The sequence below is a fragment of the Bubalus kerabau genome, chromosome 17, assembly GCF_029407905.1.
Source record: "Bubalus kerabau isolate K-KA32 ecotype Philippines breed swamp buffalo chromosome 17, PCC_UOA_SB_1v2, whole genome shotgun sequence".
Lineage (NCBI taxonomy): Eukaryota > Metazoa > Chordata > Mammalia > Artiodactyla > Bovidae > Bubalus > Bubalus kerabau.
Genome location: NC_073640.1, coordinates 8,910,110 through 8,929,602, shown reverse-complemented (window position 1 = coordinate 8,929,602; position 19,493 = coordinate 8,910,110). Strand labels below are relative to the sequence as shown.

Sequence of the window (19,493 nt, the reverse complement as noted above, 5' to 3'; positions counted from 1 at the left end):
GCTGTTATCACCTTCGATGACCTAAACTCAGAAGTCCTACAGTGCCCCTTGGAACCACATTCCAATTAGTTCGAAGGGAATCAGTAAGGGTGGCCTCATGCACAGATTTCAGAATCATCGCCCCATGTCTATCACCTCCCATGGCTACTGAGTTCTTGGGATTCTTGGATTCCTTGTGGTTCCCTGATGGAACAGACTCCCTACACCCCTCATGATAAGCCGGGAGAGGTTATTCATGGGTTTCTTTTTCCCCTCAAAGATTTATTTCTCCTGGACTTGTGTGAGTGAATCCTAAGCCATATCTCAGTTATGGAGTTGGTGTGCCTAACACAGCCCAGGTCACGGGCTATAAGGAAATGTTGGAAAGAAGAGAGGGAAGGAGGAAGGGAGGGTGGAAGATGAGAGGGAGGGAAGGAGAGAGAGAAGACTGGATCTGAGGTCCTAGGCTCATCAGTGAAATTATCCTGATGTATATATGTGTGTGTATATGTATTACATACACATATGCACATATATACATACGCTGTTCAGTAAGCAATTTGACAAGATGTAACCAGAGCCTTAAAGGCAAAACAGCTTTATATTCTTGAGCCAAGTAGTTCCACTCCCAACATTGCTAAGAATTCTTCAACAACTTGTGCTAAGGAGCAAAAACAAAACAAAACAAAAACAGCAGCAGCAAACAACCACCACCACGTGATTGGCTCTTGTCAGGCGCTGCTGTGTGCCTGTTCACATGCACAGTCTCATTTGAACGTAACCAGAGTCTCGGGAGTTTGGGCTGGCAGCAGTTGAACCATCTGGGAAGAGGCATTTGCTCGGCAGGTTCGAGAAACAAAACTGTGGGTTCTGATCCTATCCCTGACCGTCAGCAGCTGAGTGACCGAGCAAAGTCTCTAACCTTGGTGTGGGTTTCCCATGGCTGCTGTAACAAATGAGCACAAACCAGGTGGTTTAAAACAACAGAAATGTATTCTCTTACAGTTCTGGAAGCCAGAAGTCCAAACTCAAGGTGCTGGCAAGGCCAAACTCCCTCCAAAGGTTCTAAGGGAGGATCTTCCTCGGCAGCATTGAAAACCTTGCTAAAACCCACCACCAAAGATGCCAACCAGAGACTCAAGCCCAGATACGACAGGATCGCAACCTAATCTTTGGGCTGCCTGGCCATCTCTTTGCAGGAGCCTTCCCTAAACTCCCAGCCACCTCAATAACTCATCAGGTTGCTTGTTCCTTCATGTTTTCATCCGTCAGACCTGGATGAATTCGAAGACTGTGTGAAGTATCGGGACTTGGGTTTGCACGTGGTGGTGCTTTGTGGAAGGGGTGGTGCGTAGTACGGGTTGGACTGCGTCCCTCCAAAATACGTGATGAAATCCTGGACCCAAGAACTTGTGAATGTGACCTTCTCTGAAAGTAAGGTCTTTGGAGATCAAGAGTAGAATGAGCCCTAATTCAATGACTGGTGAGCGTCCTTATAAGAAGAGAAGAGACAGACACGCAAGAGGAGGGCATGTGATGATGGAGGCAGAGGCTGGCATGAGGCATCTGCAGGTCAAGGTGCACCAAGGGCTGCCAGCAATACCTGAAGCGATACCTTTCCTACAGGAAAGGCATGGAACAGACACTCCCCGAGAGTCTTCTGAGGAATTACGGCCCCGATGACACCCTGATCTGGGACGTCTAGTCTCCAGGCCTTCGAGAGACTGCACGTCCATTACTGTAAGCTGCCCCATTTGTGGGTCCTTTGTTACAACAGCCCAGAGAAACCAAGATAGCACGTGAATGCAACCAGCACCCACAAAACACTCACTAGACATCGGGGATTCTTTACAAGGTGCTCAGCTGCAGGAAATGCAAAGAGAAACAAATAAAACTCACTGCTACCCTTGAAAAACTCTTAAGGGAAAGAAATGGGGATGAGATATGTCTGGAAAACTCCACATACACATAAAACCTCATCAAATCACACTCGCTGCTCCCCAGAAAGTGTCTCCTGGAGGGTAGAAAAAGTGGCCGTGTGATATTTATGCAGAGCTTATGGAAACTGGTTTTCAAACTCAAGGGCAAAGAGATGATTTTGATGTAAGCCAAGAGGGAAGGACATGGAAATGTTTTCCTAGCTCCTTGTCATTTCACCAGGGAACTTCACCATGTGTGGGTCTGCTCCTCCAAATTCCCCAGACCAAGGGGCTCTGACCTGACCGAATGGATAAAGCAGGACATGCCAGTAACTCTAGCAGTTTGTATAAGGATGAGCCTCGTAGTGCGTACAATGTGCTAAAAAAAAAAACAAAAACCACCATGTGCCATAATTTCTTCTAGAAAAAGGAGACGTATGAATAAATGACAGAAAGGATGGTTATTCTCATGAGTTGCTGCTAAAAGTTACGTCGATGGAAACTCTCATGTTGATAGAATGCAGTGAAAAATCTAAGTTGCAAGTTATTGTCAAGATAATACAATCCAACTACTTTATTTTATCACTGGGGACTTTGTTCACTGCTGGTACCCAGAGCCCTTAGAAGCATGTCCCAACTGTGACGGGCACTCCCAAAAGATTTAATTATAGATTATGAATGAAGGGCTGAGATCCAGAACAGGGGGATGAGGCAAAGGCTGCATAGATCTTCACTAAACCCACTTCTTCCTTCTTCTGGGATGCCCTTAATTCTTGCCAGAGGATGAGCGTGGATGTGAGGAATGCTGCTTCCAGGCTTAGCCCAGAAACGTCCCTTGCAGTTGATGCTTCTTCTCCCTGTTCTGCTGCTGGGCCTGGAGGAGAGGGCACCATGGAAACCCTCTGAGAATGGAAGGTGAGGACCCTGGATGAATAAAGTCTAGGTCCCCAAAGCACTCACAGCAGACCGTGACCAGAGGGATAAATACATCCTTATTAAGAATTAAAAGTTCAGTCATGGAAATTTTAGGGTTATCTTTTAAATGAATGAGCTCAGTCTGATGCCAAGGAGTAAAGGTCTATTTTTGACCTTGGCAGAGATGGAAAAGCAGTGAGCAAACTGCCAGGAGTGACCCCAGAGGGGGCTTCAATGGCCAGAGAAGCAGCGAGGTTGCGGACACTGGAAGGCAGCTCTGGGGCTCTGTGAGCGCAGGGAAGGGAGAAGCAGAGCGAGAGGAAGCTGGGAGGAGACACGTGCGCAGGCCAGACAAGCTGCAAGGCGTGTTTCGTGGCGCTCGTTCACCCATCATCACAGACCGGAGCCCCCGGCCCCCTGCAGTCACCCTGACTCTTGCTGCCTCGGTCCTCATGGGGGGACACCTAACGGCAAAAGCCACTGTGACGGACACTGACGTCAAAGGCAAGAAACCATGCCTTCTGCTCCTGGGAGGGTTCAGATGCTTCCCAGGTGATTCTAATGCACTACCAGAGCTGGCTGGAGAGGGAACTTAAAACTTACAGAAGACGACTTCCCTGGTGATCCAGTGGTGAAGACTCGGTGCTCCCAAACCGGGGGCTGCTGCAGCTTGATCCCTGGTTGGGGAACTAGAGTCCACAGGCCACAGCGAAGACCGGGTGCAGCCAAATAAATGGAATAAATACATTTTTAAAAAGCACTAACATTCAAACTACTACTTCCAAAGGGAAAAAAAAAAAAAAGGCTGGATTCTGACTCATTTAATAGTTTACATAAATAGCTCCTTAATGGGCAGGAAGCCCCGAGAGACAGTCACACGTACATAGATGGGTTTCCTGGCTTTGTTGTGATATCCAACATTCTAGCCTCTATACATGTATTTGTTCTTGCTCGATGGGCCTCTTCATGGGAACAGAAAGCAGGGCCCCTTTATTTGCAGGAAGGAAGGAGAAGAATCTTGAGAGCATCACCTACATGCTCAGCACCGCGTACACCTCTAGTCAACCCCCAGGGCACCTCTGTGAGGACGCTCTCAGTCACTCAGTATTTCAGAAAAGGCTCAGCGAGGGTTGAGGTCTTTCTTCAAGGTCAGCCAGCCAGTAAGTGCTGGATCAGGTTTTGGACCCAGGTGCCTCAGTCTCCAAGCACGTATCCTGTCTTTGTGTGTGTATGCTCGGTCGTGTTTGACTCTTTGCAACCTCATGGACTGCAGCCCACCAAGTTCTTCTGTCCATGGGATTCTCCAGGCCAGATACTACAGTGGGTGCCATTTCCTTCTCCAGGGGATCTTCCCCGTCCAGGGATCAAACCCACATCTCCTGTATCTCCTGCATTGGTAGGCAGATTCTTTACCACTGAACCACCTGGGAAGCCTTGATAAATTTTTCTGAAACGACCAGTTCAGATTGCCCTGAACCTAACACTTATGACTTCTAAAGTGAAAATGAAGTAGATGAGTAGTGTCCAACTCTTTGCGACCCCGTGGACTGTGGCCTACCAGGCTCTTCCCTCAATGGGATTCTCCAGGCAAAAACACTGGAGTGGGTTGCCAAAGCAGGGAAAATACTCTGAACTCTGGCCTTAAGCATTTTCATAAACTAATACCAAGAAAAATTGTTATCACCACATGCCTTTTTTTCAATGGGGCCTAGAAATTTGCAAGTAAATATGAACAGTATTATAATGCGGTAGTTAAAACCTAAAGGGGAAAACAGGAGTTGTAGATACTGGAAGCAAAAAAATCCATTCTTTTCACTATGGAAAATACTTTTTCCATGGGACACGTAAGTTAAGGATACTGCAGAAAGGATAACAGGCTGTAGGAACTTACGACCCTTGTCTACTGCAAGACAAACCACGTGGTACCCACAGTGCAGGGATATGTGAGGCTACGGGAGTTACACAGATGCACATTTGCACGTCATCGCTGATGAACCCCCTCCAACACAGGGGCTGGTAAGAGCAGAAGCTGGCGACAGCAAGCCCAAAAGCTGACCGGGAGCCCCTGGGGCACGCACTCCTCAATGGTCCGCACAGCTTCTCTGTCCCTGGAAACACACCCTGGGCTTCATTCCTGGGGGTGGAGGTCGGGGGACGCACTTATCTTTCGGTTGGAACCAAATGTTAAACACAGCTTTGTGGCTCCTGATTAAACAGCTGATTGTGCTCTCAGCCAGCAATTATCCCATGTGCCTTAGAGGCAGGCACTCCGATGTGGCCGGCCTAATAGACTTGGGGAATAACCTGAAATCCTGCAAGAGACAGATGCGCGGGGACCGGTGGAAATTTATAGTGTAACCCAAGCTTTCAGAATCATAAAAGTTGAGGGTTGTCTTTATAGAGTCAGAGCCTCAAGTTCAATTCCAGGGTCAAGAATTTTGATATTTGGCAAAACTAATACAATTATGTAAAGTTTAAAAATAAAATAAAATTTAAAAAAAAAAAATCTGAAACACTGGCAGGCTTCCAAGGACAAATACAGTGGTCTGAACATCTGGCTCTGTTTCTGAAAGGCTCATTGTGATAAAAGATTCTGAGGTGCAGCAACTGACTCCTGAGGACTTTTCCAGAACAACAGTGTCATTTTAAAAAAAAACAGGCGGGGGGCGGGGGAGGGTGTTGAAGAAAAGGGGAAAAAGAACATGGCAAATTTTAAAACATAAAGGGAGGTGTAAGTACTTTTTTGTATTTTTGTTTGTTTTTAAAACAGATATGGCCACTGGCAAGCAAAATTTCTTGGGAGAAGAAAGAAAATAATTTAGAAAGAGCTATGTACCTGTCATGCTCAGATCATTATGAAGATTCTGTGTTTCACTGGTGCACATGATCTTCAAGTCCATCAGACAAATCACAGTGGGCCTGAAGTCTTACTGGTGGGGTCTAACAGGAACACATCAATTTTCAAACACTAACAATTTTAAATTAGGACAAGAAGGAATGTTGTTACGAAGACTAAGAAGCAAGAGGGAAGCATTTTCAACTTGCAGAATAACAATACGATTAAATTGAAATTGTTGTTTTCTGAACAGTCGTTCTATAAAATGTACAGTAATGCTTTTATATGTAAATTATCTAAACTCAAAAAAAAAAAAACCAAAAAACCCTTTCACTGTAAATTGAACTGAGACTGGCTTAGAGTAGAACACTTTGGTGAAAACGTGCTTCAAATGAATAAAATGGCACAGTGAAACAATATTTTGCAGAAGAACACTGCAAAGTAAACACTACGGTCTTCTTTCCTCCTTTTGTTCTTTATTTGTTTTGTTTTTGATTGACGACTCTTAGGCTGAGAGAAACAGATAAAACTCTCACCTACGGATTCATTTTTAACTACTGCTTAAAGTTAACTGATATTTTCCATTCGGTCAATTACAAACATTACTAATACATTTCAGACATTGTAAGTGTACACAGAAATACTATGAGCCAGCCTAAGATAGGAAAAACTAACTTATCTCGATCAAGATGCTTATTTCAAAAGATGCTTTCAATGTGCCCCAGGGTTTCTTTCCTTTTTAAAAAATCATATTTAACACCTGCCCCCGCTGCCACCCATTGTCTTAATGAACACCACAGGCGTCTCCCATTTGTCAGCATTTCATCCTGATGCTCTTCCTTCGATGCCTGTATTAACATCTGTAGACCTATTCACTTCATATGTGACCATCTCAATGAGGCTGTGTACTCTTTTCAGGCAAGCTTGATATATTTTTCTTCTTTCTTTAAGCTGACACCCCCAACAGAAGATTCAGCAAGCAGTGGTCTCATAAGAATGAATGAGCAGAGACGGTTAAGGAGACGGGCATGGGGGAGTCTCCCCAGAAGAGCCCCCTGGCCATGATCACTGGCTTTGAGTCAATGGCGAGGTGCACCGGCTGCTTCTGTGATGACGTCATCCACTAGACAATGGGCTGGGAGAGGAAAGAGATTACCAGCCAAGCAGAGGATGTGTGATGGGGAAGACCACAGGGATTCTGCTCATTTCGTTCACACCCTCAATTCTACAGCTTTCTACAGTGCCTGGGACCCTACAGAGTTTTCTTAAATGAATGACGTTTCAGTTCCATCTATTTGAAAAGAGCCCCAGATGCTATGTATTTTTCTGAGACCCTGGACCAGTGGCCCCATCGTATCCCCTTCTCCTCAGCTCTCTCCATCCCACTTTTCATTTCTCCTCTGTCTGAGTCAGCAGAACAATTCCTGGCATGAATCAGGGGCTCCATAAATATTTGTCACCTTAAATAAATACTTTCTGTTCAAAAACTTTTCTTAGATAAACAGGGAGTCTCCTAAGCTATGCATTTTCCCCATCAAGATTACAGAGAAGGGTACAGAATTTATCAAAATAGTCATTCATTCATTAATATTGTGGCAAACAGTCAAATATGAAGCTCTCTACTCAAGTGTGGATAAAGGTGGAAAATTCATGTTGTTCAGTCGCCCAGTCGTGTCCGACTCTTTGTGACCATGTGGACTGCACACACCAGCCTCCCTGTCCGTCACCATCTCCCAGAGCGTGCCCAAGTTCATGCTCACTGCATCGGTGATGCCGTCCAGCCCTCTCGTCCTCTGACGCCCTCTTCTCCTCCTGCCCTCAATCCCCCCCAGCATCAGGGGCTTTTCCAGTGAAGAACTGTAAAAAAGGAAACTTCATAAAGTTATCAAGTTTGATGCCAAGTCTAAAGTTAGCAAAAAAGCATGACATTTATTTAATTCCAAACACTGTAAAAACCCAATGAGAGCTCCTGAGCCTGTCTCTCTCTTGCTTTCTGGAACTGCAGTAATTCTTTTATGGCGGTATCCAGTGAGAATCCCTCATGGAATTTTAACTTAACAGGGAATGCATGTGGCCTCTGTGGTACAACAGCTGTGTAACTACATAATTGTTTACAAATGTGCAAAATAAGTACCCAAACCAATAAAAAATAATAACTTGGGCATCCATAAAGAAGAGATACTATAAACATGCAATGGCCCATACTTTCTCCATAAATAACTGTTGAAGCAAAAATACAACCACCAAAACCCCTTGTTTCAAATCCCTTCCCATAAAGCAAAGCACTTTGGCAGTCTGGCAACAAATACCATTGTGCCTTCCCAAGCGAAAATGCTTTTTTATTAACATTTATCATTTAGGTGCCATTAAAGTAACGGCAGTCAGAATGGATTCATTTACAACAAGCCACTTGGTGTAGAGTCCACTGTGTTCTGAACGGGTTTCAAACCAGCACACAGCTTCCCATCACAAAGAGGTGGGAAGCTACAGAGAGGCAAGCATAAATATGAAGAGATGGTGAGGAGGAAGGAGAGGAACAATATGTACATGCTAAGTAGCTTCAATCATGCCTGATTCTTCGTGACCCTATGGACCGCAGCCCACTAGACTCCTCTGTCCAAGGGAGTCTCCAGGCAAGAATACTGGAGTGGGCAGCCTTTCCCTTCTCCAGGGGATCTTCCCAACCCAGGCATCGAACCCAGGTCTCCTGCACTGTAGGCAGACTCTACCAGCTGAGCCACCAGGGGAGCTTGAAGGAATGTGCTTAAACCATCGCAAAACCATTTTCCTGGACCCCAGTCCATGGAAAAACTGTCTTCCATGAAACTGATCTCTGGTACTAAAAGGTTGGGGACGCTGTTCTAAATCAGTCTCTGCGTTTCCAGTCCGCACCCATTCCCTACCCGGCAGCTGTGGCGTTGGCATGAGCCCTATCACAGCGTTTCATGTGTCATACCTTGTTATCAGCCACACGACATGGCGTATACACACAAATTTCGTACGGCGCCCCGCCTTTTGTGTGTTGTCAGCCATGCATATGCTGCGTATCACGCGTCACAGGTCAGACACCTCCTCTCCATGTGCTCACACGGCCTCCCCTCCAGCGCAACAGCAGCCAGCGGCTCCGCGTTACAACAAGAGGACTGTCTCAAGCCCTCACTGTGGTTTGCAAGGCTCTGTGTGGCGTGGCCCCGCCTGCCTCTCAGCCTTCACCCTGACTTTCCCCCTTCACGGACTCTGTCCTAACCCCACCCGAGGGCCGACGCCATGCCAGGCTCCTCCTCACCCATCTCCAGAGGTCTGGACGACCACACCTCTGCCCAAAGCGCTCTGCAAGAGCATCTCTGTGCAGACGGCCCTCGGCAACCTTCAGGAGAGACGGATGCAGGGCGGTGCACAGGGTGGGCCGTCAGGACGAGGGGCCCAGTGGGGCGAGGGAGCCGGGAGTCACTTGAGCACAGCGGGGGAGACGGCTGCATGCTGGAAGGGGGCCCCACGGAGGACGAACTTCGGCTCATCCAGTCCCCGAAAGTCATACTTCTGTCTCCTGTTCCCCACTTCTCTTCCCATCCCACCAGACACAGCCTCACGGAGACAGCACAGGGAGGTGGGGACATGGGCAGGCACGCTGCCCTCCTAGCTGGAGGCAGGGCGGGGACCGCAGTCTGGCTCCTGGCCCCCTGAGTCCCAGGTCTGTCTTTCTCTCTCACTGCCTCGTAGGCAGACCGTACCCGAGCATTAGTCTGCCAGGGCTTCTGTAACAAAATACCCCACTGGGGCTCCCTTTCTCACGGTGCTGGAGGCTCCCAGCCCCAGGCCAGGCCTCTCTCCTGGGCAGGCAAGCAGCTGCCTCCTCTCCACATCCCCACACCATCTCCCCTGCAAGCGTGCAGCCCGGGCTCCTCCATGTGCACCCGGATTTCTCTTCTCATAAGGACGCCACTCAGATCAGATCGGGGTCCACCCTGACAGCGCATCTTAACTTCAGTTCAGTCGCTAAGTCGAGTCTGACTCTTTGCGACCCTGTGGACCGTAGCACGCCAGGCTTCCCAGTCCTTCACCATCTCCTAGAGTTTGCTCAAACTTATCTCCATTGAGCTGGTGATGCCATCCAACCATCTCATCCTCTGTCATCTCCTTTAACCTAATCACGACTTTAAAGGCCCTATCTTCAAACAGTCATAATCTGAAGTTCCGGGGCAGGGGACATCCACGTATGAATTTAGGGGAATGCAATTCAACCCATAATAGGGCCCAGATAATAATAACCGCACAAGGACAGAACTCTGCCAGTCTGGTTACCAGAAATTAGCTGTCCCTTCCGGCTCGCACGATGCCCTGTCCAGAGGCCCTGGAATCTGATACTGGCTATTTCTAACAGCCATTTCCTGGCAGTTTGTCGCTTGAGACCTTTATCTGGTATTTCATTATGGAAGCTTCCAAGCATACCCCAAAATAGAGAAATTAGCTATATAAATCCATAGTCGACCATAGTTACCAACATTTATCCATCTTGATTTGTTCACCCTGTCTTCCAAGTACTTTTTCTAGGTCATTTTCCAGCAAACCCCAGACATCACATCATCTCAATTACAAACGTACCAGTCTATGTCTGTAATGCAAAACGAGTTCTATTTAAGATAGTATCCTACTATTAACAATAGTTGCTATATACCACCTAGTAGCTTCTCCATATTCAGGTTTCCCTGATTGTCTCAGAAAAATGTCTTTGAGACTGCGTGCCTGCTCAGTTGCTAAGTCCTGTCCAACTCCTCTGCGACCCCAGGTTCCTCTCTCCATGGGATTTCCCAGGCAAGAATCCTGGAGTGGGTTACCATTTCCTCCTCCAGTTTTCGATAGTAGGTTCATTTAAATCCAAGTGAAAACAAGCTTCATGCATTACACCTGGTGGCCAAGTCTCCTTAGTGCTTTTAATTCATGTAACATTTTGAAGTCACCTGCACGTTGGCTTTGCATTCAGAGAACCTCCTCACCTGATACGACACAAAGGGACATCTATCAACTAGGATACAGGCACCCGAGGGCTTGGTGCCCTGCAGGGCCGGGAGGGTGTTGTCTTCACCAACCTGGCACAGACTACAAAAGATTACATGCCAGGGCTGGGGTAGGGGCAGCTGCTGGAAGAGATGCTATTTCCCTTTGGAAGGGACCTTTGCTCTGAATTTGGACTAATTTAAATGGCATGGGCACAGAGGGACTTTGTGAGATGTGTTTATGGAATAGTTGTGATCGATACCCATGCAAGGCATGCGTTTATAAGTGGGAGCGTGTATGCAGGAGGACTTTGAGGGGGCTCCTGGGTGCCCCCTTTTTAACACAGATCAATACATACAGTCGATCACTAACAGGGGAATTGGGGGCAAACATTTATATTCAAACTGTGTTGGGTCCCCTTATGGAAGGTTCTTTCACTCAGTCTGTTTGCTCAAATACATTCATCAGACAATGTTATTACATAGGGAGGGAACTATAAAAACACGTTTTAAGTGTTAAGGTTTATCATTCCGTCATCTGTTCACACTTTAATCACCAAGATCTTTGGGGCCAGTCTTTCAAACCATTATTCCTGAACAGCTGTATGCTCTAAAATTGATAGTCTTCTTAGATGATGGAGCCACACAAAAAATTTGTTAAATATTCAGCAAAGCTCTGAACGGCTGCAGCCACCTAGTCCTAAAACTTCCCTCCAAAGCATCTACAATTGCGTGGTAAGAGCATCTTGTTCCTGTGTATTGAAGCAATTATTCAGTCATTGTTACTGAACAAGCCCCAGAAATGGTGTGTTTCTTCAAAAGGAATAGTGATATATTTTAAAATGCATATTACTCTCTATTATTTTGAACATTACAAAACAATCTACAGAAAATGCTGGAGGACTCGTGGTCTACTGGTTTCTCCATCGCAGAGGCCAGCCTGGCAAGAACAGAGCCAGACATGCAGCATCTTTGGCTCATGGAGCCAGCTGGCTTTCAAGAAATTCGTTCGAAATACTCTCCTATTGTGACTTGTCCCCTTCCCTTTCTAAAATCCCTGGTGAGTGGTCATTAGGTCCTAACAGCTGGCCTTGACAAACAGGTAAGTTACTTGTGGTCCAGATGTCAGGACGTGAACAAGCAGAAAACAAGACTGTTCAGTGAGAAGAGAAACACCCACACACACCCACTCAGGTCCCTTCACTTGAACTGTGTCAAGAGAACGGGGGAGTTCCGGCACAGCCCAGGTGCGCAGTACGGCAGTGCTGGAAAGGCTTGCCAGGCTGGGCGCACACTGGGCAAGAGGGGTGGGCGTGGACAGTGCAGAGGGGAGGAGCCGCTGCCCCGCTTCTTGAATGTACTGCTTCCACAAGCGAGTCTCTGGGCAGTTAACTGTATATTCAACGTGGTGCCTCTCTGAGCCTATGGGAAATGGGCCCCCAAGTCCCTCAAACGCACAGGCCGCTGGGCAATCTGGGGGACAATTAGATGTGGGTACAGAACCTGTACTCAGGGCTCCCGGTGGGAGAGACAGAGCAGGTCAGCCTCGGGGACATCCCTGCGGTAAGTCACCTCCCGAGAAAGGGAACGTGGGAAGTGGAAGAAAATAAGCCTCCGCTCCCGGCCCCACCGGTGAGACAGCGCACCTGCGTTCTGGAAGCAGGCGCCTGACGCAACCGCAAATCCAATCTCCGCATGAACCGACCAGCGCCAAGTCACATGGCGATTCATTTCGACGACGTGTTAGGGGGCCGCAGTGTGAGGGACACTGCAGCGTACCGACCCGAGAAGTTCTCTGCAGAGCTGCGCGGACAGCTGCGTGGTTCGGGAGGTGCTCTGATGAGGAAGGGGCGGAAAGATGCACAGGACCCGCCGCGGGACCGCCCCGCCCCCTCTCCCCCCCCCCCCCCACCCCGAGCCACAGGGGCCGGAATCTGCTGGCTGCCCTTCAGCCAGGCACCAGCCAACTCGCCTCTCTGTGATCAGTGCTGAGCTTAAATGAGTTAATCTCGTTTTCCAGATGAATTGTGATTTTGTCTCCCGCAGGCTGTGATTACGGGATAAGAGCGTGGTGTTAACAGGAGGGCTGGGGCTCCTGGGGGCCACATTCCGCGCACACAGAACTGGCCAGCTCTCACCCTCACCTCTGTCCTGCCTGCCCGTTCTACCCTTAATGGAGGGAGAAGAACGAAGAATCGTAGGGAACCGTGAAATGGCACGCAGGGCCATAAACCTTTCGGATGAATTATGTTACCTCGGAAGAGGTCAGAGGCCCGATCTATCTTCGTGTTTGGAAACACAGTTTATGGTCCTGACAAAATTTAAAATATATCTTGAGCAAAAGAGACGTGTAAATGGAACTGAGTTTTCCACTCTCTCCACTCCCTCCCGCCCCCACTTATTTTGTGAACTGTTCCTGAAACATCAGTCAGCAAACAGGTATGTGCAGAGGACCTGTTAGGTGGGAAGCATTTCGCTGGGTGCAGTGAAGAGACAAATTCTTCAAGCCAACCCCTAGGTTCTTCCTACAAAGGGCTTTATACCTCTGGGTGACTGTGAACATCATTTTTCTTTTTAAATTAAAAAAAAAAACTTTTTTTTTTTTGGAGTGTTGTTTATTTACTTAAGTCCTGTCCTACTCTTTTTAAGACCCTGTGGACTGTAGCTGACCAGGCTCCTCTATTCTTGGGATTTCCCAGGCAAGAATACTGGAGTGGGATGTGGAGTGTGGATGCCTATAAGAAATGCCCTTGGAGGCACAGATGCTGGTCCTAATCCTAGTTTTCACCTTCATTAATTAAGAGCTGTTGACCAAGCTGTTTGCCCTCTCTGAGCCCCAGTTTTTTCATCTGAAAAGGGAGACCCAGCTTTCAAGGTGTAAGGAGATGCAACACAGGAAGTGAAGCTTTTAGCAGGTGACACGTGCTTGATAAGGAGCTACCCTGAAAATAACTGTGATTTCCCAGGGCAGTTACTGAATCATAGAATGACATTCAGACCATGTGGCAGAGCGGGCAGAAACAAGATGCTGTGAGCAGGTGCCAGATCGAGCAAACAAAAACGCAGATTCTGGTTAAATGCTAATTTCAGGTAAACAGCAAATTATTTCCTAGTCTAAGTATCTTCCACACAATTTTCTTCAACTATAAATATATCTCAAACACTGCACGGACTACATTTATACAGAGAAATTGTTATTGTTGAGTCGCTCAGTCGTGTCCGACTCTTCTGCAACCCCAGGGACTGCAGCCCGCCAGGCTCCTCCGTCCATGGGGATTCTCCAGGCAAGGGTACTGGAGTGGGTTGCCATTTCCTTCTCCAGAGGATCTTTCCGACCCAGGGGTTGAATCCAGGTCTCCTGCATTGTGGGTAGACTCTTTACCACTGAGCTACCCGGGAAGCCCTCACAGACATGCAGAGACACAACTCAGATTGAACTGGGTGTCTTATATTTTATGTGGTCATGCCAGGATGCTAGATATAGGATTTGAGTCTTAACATCTACAAAACTCGGGGATGGATAGCATACTTCTTGAGGTGCACTTTCCTCAGCTATGGGATGAGGTTAACTGTAAAAATAACCCCTGCCCCATTCACATGGCTGTGGGGAGAGTCCTATTATGCATGTGAGCATGTTCTGCAGACTGCAGCCTCATCCATTCCTTCTCTGTTGCTTACTTTCTGGCTTGTCTACTCATTGCTTTAGAATAGAAACTCATCTTGACGCTCAGAGAAGCCGTTCATCTTCCAGAGGGGACTGTTTTGGGGAGAGGAAGCCCCCGTCTAAGGCTCTCTGGCAGGTGAGGGCCATTGCCTCTGTTACCAGAAGCACTTCCTCCCCCGCCCCAGGCACACCTTTGCAGCACCCAGCAGGACTGTGCCCCTGGGAAAGCCCTATCTGCTCTCAACAGCACCTGTCAGAGGAGAGCATTCTTCGCAAGGGTGGTCTTTGACCCTCAAGAGTCTGCAGTGAGGCTTCTCAATGGGAGGTGCCCATGATTCCCCCAGAGGAGCTACAGAGAAGAAACTGTGTCTATTCCTGATTATTCTTTCCTATTCCCCAGTGGCTCAGATAGTAAAGAATCTGCCTGCAGATGCAGGAAACTTGGGTTTGATTCCTGGGTCAGGAGGATCCCCTGGAGAAGGGAATGGCTACCCACTCTGTCTGAGAGAATTCCATGCACAGGGGAGCCTGGTGGGCTACAGTCCAAGGGGTTGCAAAGAGTCAGACACAACTGAGCAACTCACACTTGCACTTTTCATTCTTTCTGAGTCGGCGATTATAATCCGGAGAAGCTAGATACTTCGGGTTGCAAAATGTCCACCTGTTCTGAACACTGCACTTGGATCATTTTGATGTGAATCCTGGCTTGTCCACTCCCTAGATACAGGCCACTAGCTTAATCCTCTGAACTCCATTTTATACAAGAGTACTAAGAAGACCTACCAGACAGAGTCATTGGGAATATTACATAAGACTTTTGAGCAACTCATTCCCATAAGTCACTGGGAATTATTACATAATACAGAATTACCTCACCACCCTCTTCCTTAGCACATGCTTAGTATGAAAAGAATATTTTCTTTTTTAAGTGCAGGCAAACACACTAACCAATGAAATCCTAAATTACTCCAGGTGATTATTTAACTTCAAATGGCACTATTTTAGGACATATTTCTCAGCCAACAGATAAAATGCGCCAACTGAAGAACAGAGGGGAGGGGGTCTTTTATGCCTGGAAAGTTGAACTACCACTGATCTCGAGCACCCTGGCCCTCATTTCCCTGTCCACTCCTGACGTGGCAGAGACAGCTCTGATTCAAACTCTTCCAGACTCTGCAAAAGTCCCAGCATGCTCTGAGAAAGAAGCTGCAACAAGGAGCCCGTGAAGGTGTCCAGCGACCCCGGTGCTTCTGTGATGCTACAGGTGGTGAGGCGGGGGCACGCGTGTGGCGAGGCGGGGGCACGCGTGTGGCGAGGCGGGGGCACGCGTGTGTTGCTCATCTTTCAGTGTGTGCTTTTTTTCTTTTCAAACATTTGGAGGTTCTGCACAAATGTTGGGGGAAAATAAAGAGATTTCTGCAGGCAGGTGAGTCTAACGTAACTTTTTAAGATATCTGAGAACGGTTTTTGCCCTTAAAGTCTCCTACTCCGAATGGGAGTGAAGGGTGGAATGGGGGTGAGAGGAGAAAAACAAGTGAATCCAGTTTTAGAAAAACCCTGCCATCTGTGACTGCACAGTAGAAGGTAAGCTTCTTGAGGAGACAAATCTATCTAAATCAGTTCTATATCCGTAGCACTAAACCACAAAATAACCTCACTAAATAAGGGCTGTTTCAGATTCTTTAATCAAGGCACACTACCGCCACCTGGTGGCAAAGTACCCGAATTGCAGGAATAAGGGTTTGGGTTTTTTCTTATATTTAATTAGTGGGCACAAAAGTAGCCTACTCTGATGTGGTATTCCAGAGTCACCAAAGACAAAGAACCAGAGCAAATAAAAAAGCAAATAACTATTAAACTCTTTTGTTTAGATAATCCCAAACAACATCAGATATTCCCAGTTTTAAATATTTGTTTCATGAAATCCTCCTTCCTGATTTTTTTAGGCTAAGAGCTGAGACAAAGCTGGGCTCCTGGATTAGCTTAACGAGTGTGTAAGCGGGAGGGGGAGCTTGACTGACGAGTGACACGCTGATGACAGAGCAAAGGCAGAGCCTCCGCTCAGCACACGGCTCATTTTCAAGGCCACGTTTGCCTTCCTCGTTCTCTCCTTCTCTCTAAAGGAGACAATTTGACTCTTTCCACTGTTTTGTTTTGCGTTTCACGTGGGCCATGCTGTCAGCTAGGCCCAGAGGCTACAATAGATATAAAGTACTGGGCAGGACAACGCTTGATAAATGTAAACAACATGCAGACAGAAAACCCTCTCAGATGAAAAAATCCACATATGGGTTTAGTGGCCGTCAGACTGAATGCAAATGGTGTTGGAGAATATAAGAGGCTGGCTTTTTAATATCAAAGGAAATCACAGTCTTTTCTCTAACACTGAAAACACCGCTGTGCTAAAAAGGAGTAAGTAAGCAACTGAACCAGGCAGCTGGTCTTCAGCACACAAAAGTCACTGCCCACGCCCTGGCCTTAGATGCGATGCTGTCCTTCTAGAAATGTTAAGTGAGGGGGGAGCTCAGGTGAGCAAACTGGGAATGCTGCTAGTTTTTAAGGCCTCCTCTTACAAAAATAAAAGAGCTGGCCTGCCTTACAGATGAAGCCACGTGATGCCAAAGCTTGGAACCTGCTGGGCCTCAGTTGTTTTCCAAGTCACCGCACCAGCAGTCTTGCCTGAAAGAAAGGAGTCAGGAGGGAGAAAATAAATAGAGCATTTCCAGAACTCGCCCGGCAGCTTGGAAAACTGTCTGCTTACTATTACGCAGCTTTAACATGTCATAATCATTTTCACAGTAAAGACACCCTTCCTGCAGTTGAGACCAAGAATGCATGACTAATTTTAACCACTTGTGCAAATCTCCTAATGGAAATTTCAAATAGCTTTTTATGGATTGGAGTTTCGTCAACTGTATGGAGAGAGTCCAGCAGATACCAAGCCGGGACGCTCCTCACATCGACCCGTCCATGCCTTCACAAGGCCTGAGCAACGGCGGGCAATCACATGGTCCTTACAGGAACCGCTGCTTCTTGGGACCTCATCTATCATATGCTCCACGTATGAAAAAGGAGGACCACGTCTCAGGACGATGCAGACCAGTGAGAAGGAGAGGTGGGTGGTGTGTTACGCTCTCAAGCCTCACCAGAGAGCTGGGGTGACGAGCAGACTCTAGAGGCCACCCCGCCTGTCATCTCACTAGCTTCAGATCACAGGGCGTTAAGGTGGGGAGACGAGCTCCCATTTTACAGATGGAAACTGAAGCTCAGAGAGGTTAGACCACTGGGGGAGGGTAACACGACTGCCAGCGATTAAAAAAAAGTCCCCAGCTGCCCCTTTCCACCAGGCTGAGTTGAAGGACATCACGATGTGAAACACACAGCTGGGAGATTTAAGAAGCAAGTTCCCTTGGAGACGGATGCTTGTGATGGTCGCACAATACTGTGAATACACTTAATGCCACCGAATTAGATGCTTATACATGGTTAAAATGGGAAATTTTATGGTATATAAATTTGACAAATGAAAAAAAAAAAGGAATTAAGTTCAAAACCTCCTTTCCGCTGAGACTGAGAAGAGGAAAATGGTCACAGTCTTATGCCTGAAGAATACTCTTGTTTTACTTGCTGTGCTAGAAATTCAGAGAATTTAAAATTAAGGAAAAAAATCTTCCCATTTAGGAGGTCAAGATCTGTGGGATAGGTTTTTAAAAAACATTTATTGTCCTGTCCCCCCAATTCAAACATGTGGACTTTCTGGGGTTTCCTATAGTCCTTTACAGAGATTTTAATGCCTCTACAGCGGCACTTTTCGCAGGAGACAGGGGAGAGACAGAGACTAGCCTCGGAGGTAAAGAAGGCGAAGGGCAGCCTGGGGCGGTGCCGACGCTGAGAGGAGGAGCAGGGGGAGAACGAGAGCCAGGCAGGCTCGCCTCTGCCCTCCTGGCTGAAGTCAAGGTCCCTCCAGCCCTCAGACTGACACCTCACCCTCAGGGGAGCCTGCCCTGACCCACTCGTCATCGCAGGGTCCTGAAGGGGCAGACGCTTGCCTCTGAGACTGACTCCCTTCGCAAAGAACAGAGTTCTCCTGTGCCGAAGGACGGAAGCTCTGGGGCAGGTGTCTGTGGCTCAAGCCCAGGACTCCGGTGGGGGGCATCAGGTCTCAAAAATGCACATCGTGGTTCCTTTCTCCTGTGGTGCATATGGCGGGATTAAAACGGGGTGGAGGGGTGCAAATGCCCCAGGAAGTGTTTCCCATGGCCCCAGAACACTCAGCTCTCTACGCATGTTCTGCTTCCTGGGTGGCTCAGTGGTAAAGAATCCGCCTGCCAACACAGTAGACCTGGGTTTGATTCCTGGGTTGCAAAGATCCCCTGGAGAAGGAAAGAGCAACCCACTGTGGTGTTCTTGCATGGAGAACCCCATGGACAGAGGAGCCTGGTGGGCTACAGTCTGCAGAGTCGGAAAGAGTTGCACACGACTGAGAGACTAAACAGCAGCATGCGTGTTCTGAAAAACGTGTCCAGGACACACTGGCCACCTCTTCCCTTTCCCTTGCCACGCGTGAGTCGTGCTCTCTGTCTCCACCGCTGGCGTTCCACCTGGACACGCAGCCACACACCTGCCCCTGCGTCTGCTAGGTCCTGGTGTCAGGAGCCCCTGCGCTTCCTCCTTTGCGCCTATTGCTAGGGCCATCCGCTCCCCCGCCCACGTGGGGAGAGGAGCCATCGCCAAGGGCAACTCGTGCTGGGCCCCAGAGGACGGCACACAGGAGAGTCCATCTCAGGGCAGTGACCTCAGCTCAGCCCAACCGGGTCCCCAGAAGCCCGCACCCTAACTCTGGTTCACCACATGGTTCAGACACATCACCTCTGTGTGGTGTCCCCAAGCCCTTCTCCTCCTCTTGGTCCCCATATTCCCCATGCAGAGAAGGAAACACGGAGTGAGGCAGGAGGAGAGATGGGGGTTGGATGGAGCGGGTGGCTGGTTTTAAGTCTGAGGCTGCCACGTGCTATAAGGCCATCAGACTTTCAGTCTCCCCACCTGTCATATGGGGATGACCTGGGAACATCAGGAAGAAGTGAGCTAAGGAAATAACCCAACACAAACACCTGTGTGGTGCTCAGTACCTGCCGGGCCTATTAAAGCACTTTTTGGAACCTGCACATTTCATTCTCCAATATCCC

At 48.0% G+C, this 19,493-nt stretch overlaps 1 protein-coding gene across 4 annotated transcripts in view; it reads right to left on the bottom strand.

The window, feature by feature from the left end:
• The window catches only part of WWOX (WW domain containing oxidoreductase), a 550,729-nt gene that overhangs the window by 47,444 nt on the left and 483,792 nt on the right, over positions 1–19,493 (bottom strand). Inside the window, exons 9-10 of one of the 4 annotated variants that reach the window (XR_008704541.1) lie at positions 7,410–7,506; positions 6,106–6,784 (exon numbers count right to left, since the gene is read on the bottom strand). The exons of 2 other annotated variants lie outside the window; for them this stretch is intronic. Coding sequence is in view for 1 of the 2 variants with exons in the window: in XM_055554131.1 (XP_055410106.1) it covers positions 7,468–7,506 (39 nt within the window). In the remaining variant the exon portion in view is untranslated. Of the gene's footprint in view, positions 1–6,105; positions 7,507–19,493 lie in introns of those variants that run through there. One more of the 4 variants, XM_055554131.1, reaches the window with a different exon arrangement.